This window comes from Fundulus heteroclitus, chromosome 2, assembly GCF_011125445.2.
Source record: "Fundulus heteroclitus isolate FHET01 chromosome 2, MU-UCD_Fhet_4.1, whole genome shotgun sequence".
In the NCBI taxonomy this organism is placed as follows: domain Eukaryota; kingdom Metazoa; phylum Chordata; class Actinopteri; order Cyprinodontiformes; family Fundulidae; genus Fundulus; species Fundulus heteroclitus.
The window spans coordinates 13,208,315-13,226,267 of record NC_046362.1 but is presented as its reverse complement, the minus strand read 5'-3'; the positions used below and the strand labels follow the sequence as shown (position 1 = coordinate 13,226,267).

Below are 17,953 nucleotides of genomic sequence, written 5' to 3'. Positions count from 1 at the left end.
CCAGCCAAACAACCCCCCCCCCTAAAAAAAAAAAAAAAAAAAGGAAGGCTTTAAATGAGGCCCACACATTTTTTAACATGACAACGTCCAATATCCAGATGAGGACTCCCATAAAAGCCATTATCTGTTGAGATTCAAGTTCATTGTTAGTCACTCTACAAAGAAACCACACTGATTTTCTAATAGACGTACAGCAAATGTTATACACATAGAAATTATAGGGTTATTAGTTGTGTTTCTCTGGTTACCTGCCCATAAAGGGGTGAATGGAAATCAGTGGTTAGATAAGAAGGCCAAAGAATCAACAAAACAGATTGGCAATGGTATAAGACTCACATATAGTAAGTCAGAGGTTAAAAACATTATCAAAAGGAAAAATGGCAGGAACAGTATAAGGAGATGGCATAAAAGGAAGCTGCTTTCTACAGCATTCAAAGGAAGGCTGGAGAAGTGCAGGAGCAACGACTGGGACACTGTAGACTCAATGCAACATTGCACATAATAGACAAACATGAAACAGAAAGGTGTGAATTATGTGGGGAAATTCTAACAATGGAAGATGTAACTTTGAATTGTAAGAAAAACCAGGGAGACCGACCAGAATTAATAAAATGTCCCTCACAAGAAAACATTACAATCTTCTAAATCTCTTAAGAAAAAAACATCCTTTGATTTAAGCTATAAGAATTTTTGTCATTTGAAAAATCACAAATAAGAGAGGCCTCATCAAGATGACCACTAAGGATTGATGTAGTTTTTTTCCATATTTTTAAATAGACTTGCGTGTATGCACGCTCATGTGTTCCCATGGAGATGTCACTGGTTAGCAGTGTGATATTAGCACGTTATGTGATAGCAGTCCTTTGTTGAGGCACACAAACACGTGGATCAGTTTCCAAACATCCACAGAGCAAAGCAATAAAATGAGGACATTTTAAACCGCAAACACTAGAAATATATGTTTCTTATATGGGGATGTTGCATTAGCAACATTAGCAGTTTGCCATAGTTTGTTTACCATTGCTTCCCAGGCTCTTACACATAGGTAAAAAGTTACACAAGGAACAACACTTACCGACTGTACTGCAGATGAGTCCCTGATTGTTGGAATCTCCCCTTTCTCCAAACGCAGGCTTGATGCCATCTTCGCCTGGTGTTGTCTAAACACTTGGGTGCAAAATGTCAAGCGCATACATACATAAAAAGTTGCAGGGAGTCACTGGAACATCATCATCAAAAGATGAACTTACTCCACTGCTTCCTGGTAGTTTGGTCCACAGATGCAGGCAAACTGAAAACATTAGCATGTTTATTTTTGGCAACCAACAACGGAGTGGTTGACATGAGGTTTGGACATCTTCACTTTTAACACAACTCGTTAGTGGCGGCGATGCAACCTGTGATTTCAGGTGAGTGACGAGAGGTGGGCGTGGCTTACGTTAGAGTCCTTCCGCTGGTGGCGTAAATCTAGGAGGCGCACCAAAATCTCACCTTGTGGAGGGCGCACTCTTGTGAGTTTTTCTGGTTTGTACAAAGAGCCCAACCCCCAGCCAAACAACCCCCCCCCCCCAAAAAAAGGAAGGCTTTAAATGAGGCCCACACATTTTTTAACATGACAACGTCCAATATCCAGATGAGGACTCCCATAAAAGCTATTATCTGTTGAGATTCAAGTTCATTGTTAGTCACTCTACAAAGAAACCACACTGATTTTCTAATAGACGTACAGCAAATGTTATACACATAGAAATTATAGGGTTATTAGTTGTGTTTCTCTGGTTACCTGCCCATAAAGGGGTGAATGGAAATCAGTGGTTAGATAAGAAGGCCAAAGAATCAACAAAACAGATTGGCAATGGTATAAGACTCACATATAGTAAGTCAGAGGTTAAAAACATTATCAAAAGGAAAAATGGCAGGAACAGTATAAGGAGATGGCATAAAAGGAAGCTGCTTTCTACAGCATTCAAAGGAAGGCTGGAGAAGTGCAGGAGCAACGACTGGGACACTGTAGACTCAATGCAACATTGAACATAATAGACAAACATGAAACAGAAAGATGTGAATTATGTGGGGAAATTCTAACAATGGAAGATGTAACTTTGAATTGTAAGAAAAACCAGGGAGACCGACCAGAATTAATAAAATGTCCCTCACAAGAAAACATTACAATCTTCTAAATCTCTTAAGAAAAAAACATCCTTTGATTTAAGCTATAAGAATTTTTGTCATTTGAAAAATCACAAATAAGAGAGGCCTCATCAAGATGACCACTAAGGATTGATGTAGTTTTTTTCCATATTTCATCGGTTTTAGCCTGTACTACTCTAATTTCTTGCTAAAAGAAAAAGGCAACTTTGTTTAAATAAAAGCAAACAATGCACTCACAAAGACAAAACGTATTCTTACAGCTCGTTAATGTTCCTGATATGTGGGGATTTACATCTCAATCCTTGACCACAACAAACTAAGTAGATAGTTAATGCGGATCAGAGAGATGTTCTACATTTGGGATACTCGTACGAACAGTCCCAATCCAGCATAACATTGCTCAGTGAAAACAAACAGGATCCGCTTCATTTGTCACGTTTGTGAACACAAACAAGACATTTGACTTTGAGTCCACTTGCTCTTAATGAAGACATTTTGAATGCAAAAGAGGATAGCCAACATGATCAAAAAGACAATCTTTCTGATTTAATCAGCCCCAGCTCAGGCCCATGTAGCAACTTTGCTACCACACAGCTAAGCAATGGCCTAAACAATAACTCCATCACCAACAGTCCCGGCTCTTAGCAGCTTGCCACTATCAAGCATGGTGGCCATCCTACAGAAGGTCAGCAGCCAGTCTGATTTGCTCCAAACATCACAGACGTCCACTGCTAACACTGCTAGACACTACAGTGTCATCATAGCCTGAAAAACTGGAACTTATCATGGTTGAACATTTTTTAAAGACCCACAGCCACTAAAAAAATCATCAAATCAACAATGGCATCTTGCCCTGGGAACATGATGACTACTGATGGCACCGTTTACCATACACACTATTTAGAGATTATGCCTGCTGCTGGAGTTTTTATGATTTGGTCAAGTTCCTTTATTCGCTTTTTTCCTCCAGCGAAAGCCTCTTGAAATTATTATTTTTGTAAATAGAAGAAATAAAATTTCCTTTGCCGCACCATTGTCTCCTGTCTTTTTGTTGTTTGTGTCTGACTCTTCCATATCCATCCATATGTTTGAGTGACATTATTTAAGCTAAAGAGCAGGCAATAAATTAACCATTCTTGTTTACATCGTGCTATGAAGCATCATCATTTCTTATTGGCATCATTACTGAGATTGTGGAAACAGAACAAGAAGCACACAAAGCCATTCATTTAAAATGCCATTTATGTCACAGACTTTTCAACAATCTAATACAAATTCATACACATACAGGTCACCACCTAAAACAACATTTCTAATGCAATAAACAGTCACCATACAAACAGAAAAAAATAGAGTTGTTGGCTTGGGTGGGGTCATAGAGGGAGCTCATATGCACACACGCACACACACACACACACACACACACACACACACACACACACACACACACACACACACACACACGCAATGATGTACGAACGAGCCTACATGATGCAGCTCCTGTGCATCTGAGCTGGCAAGGTGTGACTTTGATTGAGAGCTTTGATGAATTATCCTGATTTGGATGAAGAATGATAAAAAGCGCTAATTGGCAACAGGTGGAGAGTCCTGAAACTTGAGGAGAATCTTTAACTAACCAATTAGAGACCAGCATGAAGTCACATGGTAGCCCAAAGGTTACACAGACACACACATTAGTCCAGGAGGCCCACCTAAAGTAAAAAAAAAGGAGTGGGAATGCTGAAAAATAAAAAGTCGAACACATTTATGAGTGAACCAATGTGATAATTACTTTTGATTTCATGATTTATGTTTACTTTCTGCATTTTCTTCTCCCAGTTTTAATGGGTGCGGCTCCTATTGACAAGCCGCCACTGCTGCTTGGAAAAGAAAGCAATGTATGTATTTCTAAATAATAAATAATGCTAAAGTAATCTGTGATGACAACTCTAAGAAATATTTGGAGGCTATTTAAATACATTTATAAAAAAGGGTTATTTTGAAGGGGGTTCAATTCAACATATGCTAACACACTGTAATTTGGATTTTCTGGCTCCCTGTGAAAACTGGTTGAACTTTGACATAACAATAAAAATTAATAATAACCTGTTATTGACAAGATATGCAGCATTATACAGAGTAAATTATGAGGTGTTTTCACATAACCTTCAAAATTAAAAATTGTTACAACAAGCTCTTTATTTGTTTAGTTTCACAGTATGAGAACAACTTTCCAAAGCCCTAAAATGGATGTTCCACAAAGTTCTATTTTGAGACCACTGCTATTTTGTTTATATAATAATAATAAATTACTCAAAAGTTATAAAGATGTTCAGCACCAATGTTTGCAGATGATGCAGTCAAATAGGTAACAATCACTCCACAGCAGGCTGCTGACATATTTAACCAGCTTAACCAGATAGGAGTCTCACAGTGGTTTAAGGATCCTTTTCAGTCCTTACATTGTGCAAAAGCTGTGCCAATCAGATGGAGAGTCAGTAATTTTATTGTTCTAATTTTATTGTTCTAATCAATAATGAAAAATATTTTTTTATTCCAATTTTAAATTTGAAGCAATATAAAACTGGTTTTGGGGCTGTTTCATTCACGGTCACAGGCACATATCCCTTGAACTGTTTCCTCATTTTGTCACGTTACAACAACAAACTTCAATGAATACTTGGAGAATTTTGTGAGACAAAGACAACGGATGCATGTTTTTTGGTCCAGTGAAAATGTGACGCGTTTGGCACACATTTCTTTTTAGCCAACCTGAGAAAACACTTTCCAGAACCATCTTTTGCTGAAACTACAGCTGCAAGTCTTGTTGGATGATTCAACCAAATATCTCACAACTTGAGACTAAATAGTTTGCCCCTTTTTTCCTAAGGACTCTCTGATCTAAACCATGGTGGTATATATTCTCAAATATCCAGCACATGACAGCCTTAAGTGCTTAGAACTGAAGAAGACATGAAACGTCTTGAAGAAACAAGAGGAAAAAGTCCTGTTGCCTTCTACTTATGCACCAACTTTGTGGCGCACACAACTGATAGCTGTGTCGACAGATTTCCCCACTTGAGCAGTGGATCTTCACAGCTCTTCCAGAGTTGGCGTGTGCCTCTCGGCTGCCTCTTTGATAATTTTCGTTCAGTTGGACAGCCATCTTTTGACAAAACTGGCAGTGGCGCCATGCTCTATTTTCAGATAAGGGATTGAATGTGGCTCGCGTTTCCTATTTTATTTGAAAAAGAAAAGATATATATCATATAATTGTCCTTCCATTTCACAATCATACACTATATTGAAAGAAAATGTCAATAAAACACCTTTAAGTCTGAGGCTGTAGTGTGACAAAATGCAAAAAGGCTCCAACAGTATGACTATTTTGCGAGCTACAGTACATGTGGTACTCATGAAGGCTAATATGACCGATGACTTACTCTACATAGTAGTTTTACTCCACTAGTGAGCAGCCAGGGGATCATCACAAGGCAATTTCTGATTGGCGACTTCCATCTTAAACTCTTAGCTCCAGAGAAACGTTTCATCCCTCCTCTTTGACAATATGCTTCCAATTACGAATCTCGTGAAAAATGGACGCTAAAGCACGCTTGTGATTTATTGCACGTCCAAGTCCAGTCTTGTTCTCTGCAGTCGCACATGAAGGCCTCCTGCGGCAGGGCCCAAAGGTCAGACACGCTCTACAGTTGACCTCCAGTGGATGCCTGCGCACCGTGTCCCTCTTGATGTGATTGACAGGCAGAGACGACGGCTCGAGTGCAAACGCAACGCTGTGAGAAGCAGCAGTGTGCATAGAGCGGCTTCCCTTCCAGCTGTGAAACTGGATCACAGATGCAAAATAAAGGAAAATTAAGAACCCTCAAACATCATCGCAAGGCCTATCACTGGTATGTGTGTGTTTTTCTTTCTTGTTGTATTCTTTGCATAACTCATTTCCATTGTTACAAAAGATTACTTTGTGGTCTTTTCACATGGGACAGCTTGAGCTATTTAGTGATGTTCATCAGCTATATTCAGGTCCCGGGGACTGAAAACACATGCTGATCAAGTGAGTCACCGGGCAGAAGAAAACTTCTCAGACAGCGGCGCTGCTTGGCCTGAGAAACGGCTCGTCCCTGCAGACTAGTTTCCTGGCCTGCTCGGCTCACTTCCTGTTTCAGTTCAGACCACCACAAGTTCTGAGTCACAGAAATTGTGTGGTGGTATGAAAAACCACTGGGTCTGTGGGACTTGGTACTCACGGGACACTTTATGATGTTCTATACCACAACAAGATGCCATTTAAAGCCAGATGCAGCATTATATAGCTTGTTGTTTCCCCTGTATATATTTATTGCCATTACAGAGTAGTCAACTTTGTTTGTAGAGCACTTTTCATACAAACGCAGCATCCTTTCTCCAACACAACTGTATCAAATGATTGCGTTCCCTCATCAGCATGTCATTTGGCCCTGCAGAGGCCTGGTGACGAGCCACTTATTTAATGTTTATATTGCTCCTCAGGTTGTACTCCAGTTTTTGTACTATGGTTGGATTTGAATCCACACAGGTGTTTTTTCTGGAATATTGTGAGAGTTAGGCATTACTGTGCTCAAGTTTTCAACCATCCCTCATTTCTTTACAGTGTAAGATTCTTTCAGTCAGATTTACTAATTGGAATATTTTAAAATTATCTTAATCTACCTCTTTAAGCTTTTTAGTTTCCCTGTGATTACAGTGCTGGTTCTAGACCAAATTTAGCAGGGGGGCCAGGGTGGGGCCAGTGTTTTTTCACAGGGGCACAGAACAAAAAATTGGGGGGGACTTAACAGGTCAACATTTTATCGTTTAATATATTAAGTAAGCCAAAGAGCCAATAGTGGCTCTGGAACTGCAGGTTGCAGACCCCTGATCTTTTCTCAATACAGTAGGAGCTTAACGTGAAACAGCTTAATTTTTAATTATTGTTGTTTTTTTATATTCATTTTTTAATTATTTTGTTATTTTATTATTGGGTAAAAACATAAACAAAAACATAAAAATAAAACTGATCCAAATGACCAAATGAGCATTTATCATCCTAAGAAATTTAATATCATGTTTTTAGTACAGGGTCCATAACAGGGGCCAGGAACAGTTCTACAGGGGCACAGGCCCCTTTTGGCCCCTGTCTAGAACCGCCCCTGCCTGTGAACATTAGAACCAGTTTCAATCTGGCTTTGAAAGGTTTTTTTTTTTTTTTTTTTTTTTTACTATTAATTTCTTTTAACAAAAGATCAATTCTACCTAATTTAAGCAGATTATGAGTAAACTACAGTTTGCGGAAAACCTTTCACAGTTCTTTAGATTCTCACATGTATGCAATAGTTTTTTGTTTTGCTGTAAGAGATGTAAATCAGCCTCTGCTCGGGTTGGATCATACAGAGAGCTTCTCTGTGCGTTGCAGCTTCCTACGGGACCTAACACCTTTCATGCTGGAAAAAAGCATAACACAAAGGAGAAGCCTAGGTTTTATGTTAGATGGTGGGATATTACAAGCAGGAAAAAGAACTCACTCCAATTCCCATGGGAGGCTGACCACTCATAAATCATTAAGCAATGAAAGTCTCCTCTCCAAACAGAGGCCTAAAACAAACTCAACACGGAGCACCCACAGTCTCACATCTTCCCCATTCATCACCACTCCTTCCTTTTTCCCTGGTAGGAATTTTTATGAGGAAAGAAACACTAGTTCTTGGCTGCAAAAAAAAAAATGCAATACAGTTAAAATAAGAACGTTCATCATTTGAATTTAATATTTACTCAAGAAATAAAAATGCACTTGTACACAACCTAAAGCAGCGATGCAAAGACAACAAATACCAACCACATAAGTCATAACATGAGAATAACAAAGGCTCATTCTTGAATGCACATCTTTTTAGGATCTATTCTTGATGTCTGTCGGTTCAGGGGGATCCATAAAGTTTTTATTTTCCTCGTTTTCAAATTTGTTTTGTTTTCATTACGCATTTGTCAATTTTTGTTCATTGAAAAGAATAAAACTACACAACTAACTGCGTAAAGGAAAAGTTGCAAAAAGGATGCCGTAGACCTTTTAGTCCTAGGTTCCAGTGGCGATGCTGTCTATAGTGGTTAAAAAGGCACACATCTTCAGCGACGACCTTAATGAAGAATAAAATTGCATGTGTTTACTGTACAGCTCAGACAGTTGTTACAGATTACACATTAGAAATCTCTTCCTGTAGCCCATTGAGACTAAAACGCAGATTTACCAGCAGAGGCCCGTAGAGTGGCTGGGATGCTACTGCCCTCTTGTGGGAAATAAGCAAAACGCAGACATGAATCTTTCCTCTTCCATTTAAATTACATTCCTAACATATAAGGTGACCAAATCGATGTGCTATAATAACAATTTAAAAGAAGACAGGATCAAATTATTCATACTCCAAATATGAACATCACAACTTTGTGATCTCTGACTTCCCAACTTCTAACTGCATCCTCTATGTATGACTTGGTAGAGTTACAGCTCACCCAACACCTCTGCTTATTGCTCTGTGTGCACATGGTACCAGAAACAAAGCTCACACAGTTCCCTGTTGTTCAAGGTGACTTTAATGAGCTCCAGTATATGGTAATGAGGCAGGAAAAACTAAAAGAAGTCAGCTGCCACATTGTTCACTTTACTTGACCGCAACCAGGATCCACGCCATCATGGAGGACTGTTTTTTTTTCGAAAGGCTTGTTAAGAAAATTGTGATCATATGTTCTGCTGTGTCGACTTTCCTGCACGTTCTTTCACTCGTCAGGGACTGATCAAAAGTGGCAAACACAAACGTGTTCGCATAACACAGGATAAATTAGATGTGATAAAAGTGCACCCTATAAACCCTTTGTAGAATATTAAACAAATAAATTAAGTTGGAACCCCCAAAGAATGTTCTCCAGGATTTAAAGAGCTCTCTTTAGATGCAGCAGTGAAAAAAACAACAACAACTAACAGTCCATAAGGACGGGCATCTGTATGCAAATGAATGTGTTTCCTTTTGTCTCCTTCAGCATTTCTTGTGCATGACTAAAGTCCACAGATCTTTTCACCATTCGGCTGCGTTTTCTCCAGTTGGAGAGAGTTTGCACATTTTTCTGCTATGGAGACATTTGAAGACATCCTTTGCGTTGAATAATTGAATAATGATTTAACTGCTGGCAAAAACAAATTGTTTTATGAAACTTTGATCTAATTTTGGCCAAATAAATATAGGGTTAACAGAATGTTGTGATTGCATTGCCATTGTGATTTTAATGTGACCAACCAGTACAAAGTTATGGATAATTGTTTGGTAAAAGGACAGAGATCCATGGTTTTCAAAATTCAGTTGTTTTTGGTAAAGAAAAAGTCTCTCCACAGCACGATGCTGCCATTTCTATGTTTCCCCGGTGATGGCGAGTTAAGTGGGGGGTTTCTCACCAAACAAAAAGCTATATTGTGTCTTCTTCTTATCTGACCCCCTTCTTCCATGTGTCCGCTGCACCACCTACATGTATAGTTGTAAACTGTAAAATGGGATTTCTTTTGGCTTTTTTTTTCCTGCCCCCCGTCCAACGATTCCAGATTTTGTACATGGCTTTTCCTGTCAACAGATTCTCCCACTTGAGCTATGAATCTCTGCAGCTCCTCCACAGTTACCATGGCCCTCATAGCCTGTCGGTTTAGGTGGACAGCCACGTCTTGGTCGACTTGGAGTTGTTCCATGGGTCTTTCCATGTCCAGATGATGAACAGAGATACCTGTAATGTTTAAAGCTTGGAATATTGTTTTTTCTATCTGAACCTGCTCTAAACTTCTCCACAACTTCCTCCCTGGCCCGTCTGCTGCTATCCTGGGCCTCATAATGATGTTGGACTTTCTTTACAAATTAGGTGACTTCTGAAAGCAAATGGTTGTCCTGGGTTTCATTTAAGGGCATCAAGGATAACATGAAGGATTTTAAATCTCTTAAAAACTCATCTTTTAAAGTTGGCTTTTAGTTCCAGTTGAGCAGGAGCATCAGTATAGTTTTATTCATGGTGATTGTTAACTGCTCTTATTTTATTCGTTTTCACTGTAGATGTTGTATTTTTTTATTTCTTTCGGTTTATAGACAACAGCACTTTGGTCTCTTTGGTGTGTAAAGTGCTTTATAAATACAGTTTGAATGATTAATCAGAGCTGAGAGGGCTCAACACAAATGCACACCAGAAAATGTCTGTTCATTAGTAAAAAAAAAGCACAAACAAATTAATAAAAAAAACCAAAAAAAAACATGTAATTTCCTGTGTACTTCAAAACTTTTTTATAGACAATTTCATAAACTGGAATGAAAACGAATTCTTTTTTTCCAACATAAAAAGGACTACACAATACTAAATATCTCCTTGTGTTTCTGAACTGAACGGTACATAAGATGAGATGCACAGGAAAACCTCAGAGGGGCAGCAATGTAACACATCCAAACCATCTCAATAAATTTAAGAAGTACTGGGAAAGCAATTAAAGCTTTGTGCTGATTTGTCAGTCTTAAGCACCAAATTCACCTGAGGCAGGACATTTTACAGTAATACAGCTAAGTCTAAGATACCACCGAAATTATATCATTATGAGTCACTATTGCAGGATCTACGGTTACAGCATTGAAGAAAATAAACTATTATGTCAAATGCGACCTTTTAAAATGTTATGTAAAAGGAAACTATATATTGTGACATTAATTTTAGCCTAACCTAAAGAGTAACAGTGAAATGCAATGGTTTGAAGAACCTTAAGAAATAATCTCATTGCTACTTTGCTGGTGTGACTAATTTGTAGCTGATCTGCAATGCCGCAGTATATCGAATTTTCTTTTTTAGTCTGATTTTCACGGGGTTTTTGAAACTATGTGGGCTTTTTCATGCTGTGTTGCCATTATGCCCTCATGTTCCTTCTTTTGTCACAGAAAGAGGGGTGGGGTGGGGGATTCAAATCAATCCAGTAAAACAATCAAGGTAAAATTGATTTTGTTACAACGAAGCCCAGAGCAATTTCTACTCTAGTCTTGGGGATTTTTTTCAGTCTTTGGCTCATCAACACATTTTTTTTTTCCCATCATTTGTGTTTCAATCCTTCAAATGTCAAGAGACCGTGGAAGAGAGGAATGATTTGATGAAGAAATGGACCAATCATCCATGCAGGGAAAATAATATAACTGTCACGTTTGAAAAATGTCTCTTTTCATAGACTGGCGAGAAAATAGATTTTACCATTAAGTCTGAAGTAAAAAGAAACTAGGATTTTTTTTTTTTTGCCTTTTTGTATTAAACATGATGGATAACAATATATTTAAGCTAAAGAGCAGGCAATAAATTAACCATTCTTGTTTACATTGTGCTATAAAGCATCATCATTTCTTATTGGCATCATTACCGAGACTGTGGAAACAGAACAAGAAGCACACAAAGCCATTCATTTAAAATGCCATTTATGTCACAGACTTTTCAACAATCTAATACAAATTCATACACATACAGGTCACCACCTAAAAACAACATTTCTAATGCAATAAACAGTCACCATACGAACAGAAAAAAATAGAGTTGTTGGCTTGGGTGGGGTCATGGAGGGAGCTCCCATGCACGCGCGCACACACACTCACACACACACACACAATCGCACACACACACACACACACGCAATGATATAAGAACGAGCCTACATGATACAGCATTTAAAATGTGGCAGTAAAAAAGGGGCATGTGGAGGAAGGAGGTTACTTACAGTATACAGTAAGAAAGAGGGGACAGGTTACAATTCAGAGTGCACATGAAACACGTTTTTACAGTTAAGCCAACGCAACTCTATATAAATATTCTTCATCCAAAAGTCAGTGCAGTGCCTTCCGCTCAGGCTTCACCTGGTCTCCCTCCTCGGCCTGCTTTTACACCCAGTCTGTGCCAGACCTGGTCCACAAATTACTGCTTCCACGTTACTCACAAAATCAAATTTTAAATCCTTTATTTCAAACTTTCTAAGTGGTTTTCTGCGCCTGGTTTTCTTTTTGCCACCCAGTACCTCAAAAGTCCAGCTGTGAAGTACAAGAGTTTGCCTTTATTTTTCTTTTTCTTTTTACCAATTAGACAAAATAAAGAAAAAGGAGATCCACACATTTACAAAAGTCCGCTTTGTTCTTTTCTCCTGAATTCCCTTTTTTTGTTCAAGAAAAAAAGAAGTTTGCAAATGAAGCACTTTTTTACTGGATTCCCCGGAAGAGACACATCGCAAAGACCATGGCAAAAAGCTGCAGGAAAGAATGAAGGAAAGAGTCAAATCATGTCCTTATTTTGATCAGAAATAACTGAGACAAATCAAAGGTATTACTAGTTAAATCAAAGCATTCCAACTCTCGATAAGATATTTTTAAAGTTTACTTTATTTATATTAATTTGTCATTTGTCTTTATTGCAGCTTCCACAGATAATGCATACAATTTCATATGCATTGACTGACTCCTATAACCATGTTGAAATGCTCTTTGAAGATAAACTATGTGTGAAAACACAATGCCATGCTAAGGTATTGACATATTTTACACGTCACGTTACAACTAATGAATGTTTAGGAATTTAATGGTCAGGATTCTGCAACCTCAACAATTAAAAGAGCCATTTTTGCCTTCTGACCAGCTAGATCAAATCAGTTCAAGCCCCAAAGGCTACGTGACCCTTTGGGAAAAGATAACATAATTTCTCATAAATATCTACTTTAGGAAATCTCCTTAAAAACACAACAGCAGTTAAAACATTTTTAAATGAATACATTTGTGCAGTTATTTTCCCTTTACTGTAATTTTCAAGTCATGAAGAGGTGACTTGCAGCTCCAAGCCGCAGGTTGCAGTTTTCTGTGACAGACCAGCACAAAGTAGCATAATTGTGAAGTGGAAGGTAAAAATTATCACAAAATTATCACAAATAAAAGTTTGTAAAGGATGGTATGCATCTGTATTCAGCCCCCGTTGCTCAGATGCCTCTTCATAAAAATCAATGCAACCAGTTGTGTTCAGCAATAATCTAATCAGTAAAGAGAGTTGACGTTGTGAAGTGCGATGGCAGCATCACGCTGTGAAGATGCTTTTCTGCAGCTTTGAGATGGATTATGGTCAGAGTGAATGGGAAGATGGATGGGGGCAAATGGGGCAATGGTGAAAGAAAACTTGGTAGAGGCTGCAAAATATGTAGGACTGGGGTAGAGGTTCACCTTGTAGGAGGACAACAACTCTAAACATACGAGCAAAACTACAATGGATTAGTTTAAATCAAAGTTGTGGTTAAGCATATGTCAGAATGGTCCAGTCAAAGTCCAAACCCAATTCAGGGTCAGAATCTGAGCTGAAACCCGATGTTAAGTGACACTTTTCATCCTATCTTCCTCAACTTGGGATAATTTGTAAAAAAAAAAAAAGAAAAAAAAAAGAAGAAAAATAAGGCCCTGGATGTTAATGTAACAGACAAAACTCCAGAAACTTGCAGGTCTTACTGCAACAAAAAGGTGGATCTACAAAGTATCGATTCAGGGCACCTTTTCAATCCACTTCACAATTACGTAATACAATGTTTTGGTCACATGGAGTCTCACAAAAATACATTGAAACTTGTAGGTTGCAACATTGTGGAAAACTCAACTGTATGAATTATTTTGTGAGGCAACTGATCTGTTTCACTGTATTAAACCATGGAAACTGAATCTCGACTCTAAAAGAAAATGTTCTTCCTGTGATACCAAGCATCACCAAAGGATGGCGATCTTTCCATAGACAGACCGCTCGGATTGCATTGACAGGTTAGTTGCCTCCAATTTATACACAGTTTCAAATCTTTAAAACGGACATTCTGATCATTTGGGGCGGCAGAGAGAAAAAAAAAAAAGCGACACACGTTTTCAAAGTCCCTCATACCTCAATGGTTAGCACCACGATAGCCAGGGCTCCAGCAACGTAGATGTACAGTTCAAAGTAGTCGACCACAGCAGAGTAACAGCCCTGTGGACACACATGCGGGCGACATGCTCGGCAGTGAATCAATGGGCTATAAATTTGCACAATTACAGAGATAGTTAAAGCAACATCACAGCTTCAATGGAGCGAGGCTTGGAACAAAGGCCCCGTTGAACGAGTGGGAAGCGGGGCCTGCAGCCTTTTAATGAGGGCTCTTTGTGTGAATAAGCAGAGCGAGTCACACTCACACTCACACACACACAAAATATCTCTTCATTGTTCTGATGGCATGAAAAACAACAGGTGGAGGGAAAAGGCTGCGGTTAAAGACCTCCCTGTACCTGGTATCGCCATAATTACTCGCAAGGCGCGCGCTGCACGTGTGAAATAACAGATTTGGGAGAAATTTTCACCTATTTAGTCTATCCTCAATACGCTTTATTTTTATATTCTTAACAGGGTTTATTTTTGAGCACATATATCCTCCATGAAAGCCTCCATTATAACCATGTATGCACAGGCTGATCTATAAGCTGCCATCTGTGCGCTGCACATGACCCACCGTGACACCCAGGCGCAGAACAGCACTAATAAGACATGGCAGAGTCAGATAGCCCCCTGAATGGATTTATCAACTGTTTTCTGCTCTAATTAAGCCTGGAGGAGGTCCAGAATGAGGCTGAGAGGGGAAAAGCGAAGAGGTTAACACGGCTGATGATGCCAGAAGTTACCTTGTTATTGCGGAACATCATATTGCCGGATAAGCACTGCTCCTGGCTGCTATAGATCCTCTTGCCGTTTTCAAGGCTGCGCAGGCAGCAGGCTTCTGGCACCATGTGATTCTGGTTGCTTAGCCTGAAAAGGCTGTCCTTAAAATCCTCCGGGCTGTTCACTCCACAGCAGTCAAACTGAAGAGAAGGAGAAGTCGTTATTGCTGAGCGCCCCCTTTTTTTGCACTGTGACCTGCGGTCAGCTGCGCGCGGGCACCAAACCGAGCTTAAATATCGACCTAAATATAAAGCGTTTATCTTCAAAACAGACAGTTGGCTCTGAGCATGCATGCTTCTACGCGCCGTCAGCAGAGTGTCAGGTAAATGCTACAGCGATGTTAGCCCTTCGTCGCTCACTGTGGTCATGATGGCGTTCCATGTGGAGGTGAAGACGTCGCTTTTGTTGTAGCCGTGATAATGGCTCTTCAGCTCCTTGGTGAAGTACTCTCTGGTCAGCTAAATCGGCAAACAGAGAAGACTCTAGTTTAATCTAGAGGTCTCTGTAAAGATGCATTAAAGACTCTTTGAAAGACAGACCAAAATAGACATCTGTGGACACCATTGGCATCTATTAAGAGCATTTCATCTTCCAGTGGAGAATGTCTCTGAGACATGTAAAACAGACAGGTCAGTTTACCTCAACATCTAATTACAGAACTTTTATGTCACTGTAGTTTTCAAAGACAATTTCTACACAGCAGTCGTTAAATGTATTGGTACCTCTTGTAAAAGATGTGAAGCAACCAGTAAATTGTTTTGGCAAAAATCACACAGCCCTAGACTAAAACACTTCAAGGCACAATAACACTCTCTTCTGCTGTCTCTGTGTGTTTTGTTAAAGGACCAATACTGCGGCGTTGTTGTCACCTCAGCCTCTTGTTTCCGAACTGCTGCCGTCATTTCTATAAGCTCACAGCGGTGCAGGATATCATCGACTTTGGGTTTTCTGAGTGGTCAGAAAAAGCTCAGAGGTGGCTCCTCTTTGCAAGATTATCACGGAAAGGTTTTGTGAATGACAATAAAAACTGAGCTTTTCAACAAAAGAAAAAAAATCTCCAGTGGAAATTGCTCTAAGAAAACGATAAATATGTAGGCTGAGCTGAAAGGACAGCACATAATATATAACCCAGAATAAGCTAGAGAAGAATAGTAAGAGATCCCTCTCTCTCTCTGCTCCAACAATGTGAAATATTATAGAGGAAGACCAACTGATGTCCTGTTGGCAAGATGGCTGCTGACACCGGGGGTACTAACTGGTAATTTTGTTAAAAGCAGTTATTTTCCAACATGGGATTTTTTTTTTTTTTTTGCCACAGAGTGAAACAAAATCACAGGTTGGATTTTCCAAAAAAAATAAAAAATTCCAATGTGAGATCATGCCACTGAAATGAAACGATTAATTTCAGGGTTTTTAGCAGAAGCACCAATAAGCTTGTCCAGAAAAAGCTTTTCACAGCACCTCCGTGTGCCGTTTGGACCACTGTAGGAGTGGAAGACGAGGAATAATTCTTTTTTTTTTACGTTTATTTCAACTGTGTTCGAGACAGAGCTAAGAAAAGCCTCCCTAAGAAACCTGCAAGGAGTCTAATAAAATAGTAAAAATGATGCAAGCTGATGCAACACTAGCTGGGAATAGAAGAACATTTTAAAAAAAAGAAAGTGAGTTCTTCGGCAAATTGCTAATCTGCTTTGGCCCAGTGAGTCAATGCACACATTGCTGGCGGTCAGCCTGCATCAAAGGTAATAAATGCATCTAGTTTAGAAAAGCAAAAGACATGCAGGGAATGGAACTGCTATCTCTTGCTGTTGCAGCAATCGATGGATTGTCTATACTTCGAATTTAGTGGGAATCCACAAACAATGCACATAAAATGTGCACGGTCAAAAATGCAGAATGCGTTTTGCCCCTTTGGACACATCTTTAAAGCTATTACGTTTATCATTAATGCAACTTACGTGCTCTCGGAATATGAAGGCAAGGATGGCAGCAGCCAGCTCTGCTAGGAAGATGAGCAGGATGAGCATGAAGAACTGCAGTAAGACAGAAGAACACAAAAACAGTGTGAAAATTACAAGGTGTGTGACTCAGAAAAACTGCACATCAGGTGCATGGGGGGGGGGGGGGGGGGGGGGAGGGGCACACTCTGCCTGTGCCCTCTTAAGTCAACATTAAATAAGCATGAGGCTTGAGGTATAAAGGGCCATGGAAGGGCATTTTCCCCATTTAGTTGCTTCAAACTCCCCCACCCCCACCAAAAAAATGACAAAATTCTGTGCAAAAAGAAAATTGTGTGGACTCACGAAGAGGAGCAGACACTTGTTCTCACGGATGGCTCCACAGCAGCCCAGGAAGCCCAGGAGGAAGAGCATGCCTCCCATGCCCAGAATGATGTAGACACCAGTGAACAGCAAAGGGTTGGCTGCTACGATTTCCCTGAACCCTGTGGGGTCCACCAGCACCCACACCCCCACACCCAGGAGGAATGAGCCCCCCAGCTGAAGGAGACAAGAAAAGAAGAAGGAAATTTCACACAAAATATACAATAAAAAAAAAATCCATTGCAATGCAATGGAAATATATTTTCCTTGCAAATAGTCATGGACTGGTTAGCGATGTCAAGCACAGTTTTAAAGAAATATGGTTCCAAAATTGTCATGAGAGTTTTTTTCTGGTTTACAGGACCATAGATCAACCCAGTGATGCCCCTCCCCTACATATTACTGTACACTACCAGTCAGCTGACTAAAAAAAGGCAACTATAGTTTTTCCTTGCTTTCAGGTTAAACATTGGACATTTTTCCAGTCACATAAAGACAGAAAGTAATGTTGTGGAAACTGAAGGTGTGTTGTCCATTACTCTTATACAGGCATGTTGAAATTAGAAACAAACTGGTTAGAATTATATGGCTGATTTCTTAGATTACAATAATATAGGAAGATTTCAGAACAGCAAAGCAAATATATTTTCAAAGATTTGTGCCTCTAGCCATCATTATTTATTTATGCAAGGTGCAATATTTAA

At 39.4% G+C, this 17,953-nt stretch overlaps 1 protein-coding gene across 1 annotated transcript in view; it reads right to left on the bottom strand.

The window, feature by feature from the left end:
• Positions 1 to 11,634: 11,634 nt before the first annotated feature.
• tspan18b (tetraspanin 18b) overlaps positions 11,635 to 17,953 on the bottom strand; it is a 59,596-nt gene continuing 53,277 nt past the window's right edge. Inside the window, exons 4-9 of the mRNA XM_012880429.3 lie at positions 17,232 to 17,426; positions 16,887 to 16,961; positions 15,288 to 15,386; positions 14,892 to 15,068; positions 14,122 to 14,205; positions 11,635 to 12,467 (exon numbers count right to left, since the gene is read on the bottom strand). Coding sequence (XP_012735883.2) covers positions 12,420 to 12,467; positions 14,122 to 14,205; positions 14,892 to 15,068; positions 15,288 to 15,386; positions 16,887 to 16,961; positions 17,232 to 17,426 — 678 coding nt within the window. The 3' untranslated portion in view covers positions 11,635 to 12,419. The remainder of the gene's footprint in view (positions 12,468 to 14,121; positions 14,206 to 14,891; positions 15,069 to 15,287; positions 15,387 to 16,886; positions 16,962 to 17,231; positions 17,427 to 17,953) is intronic.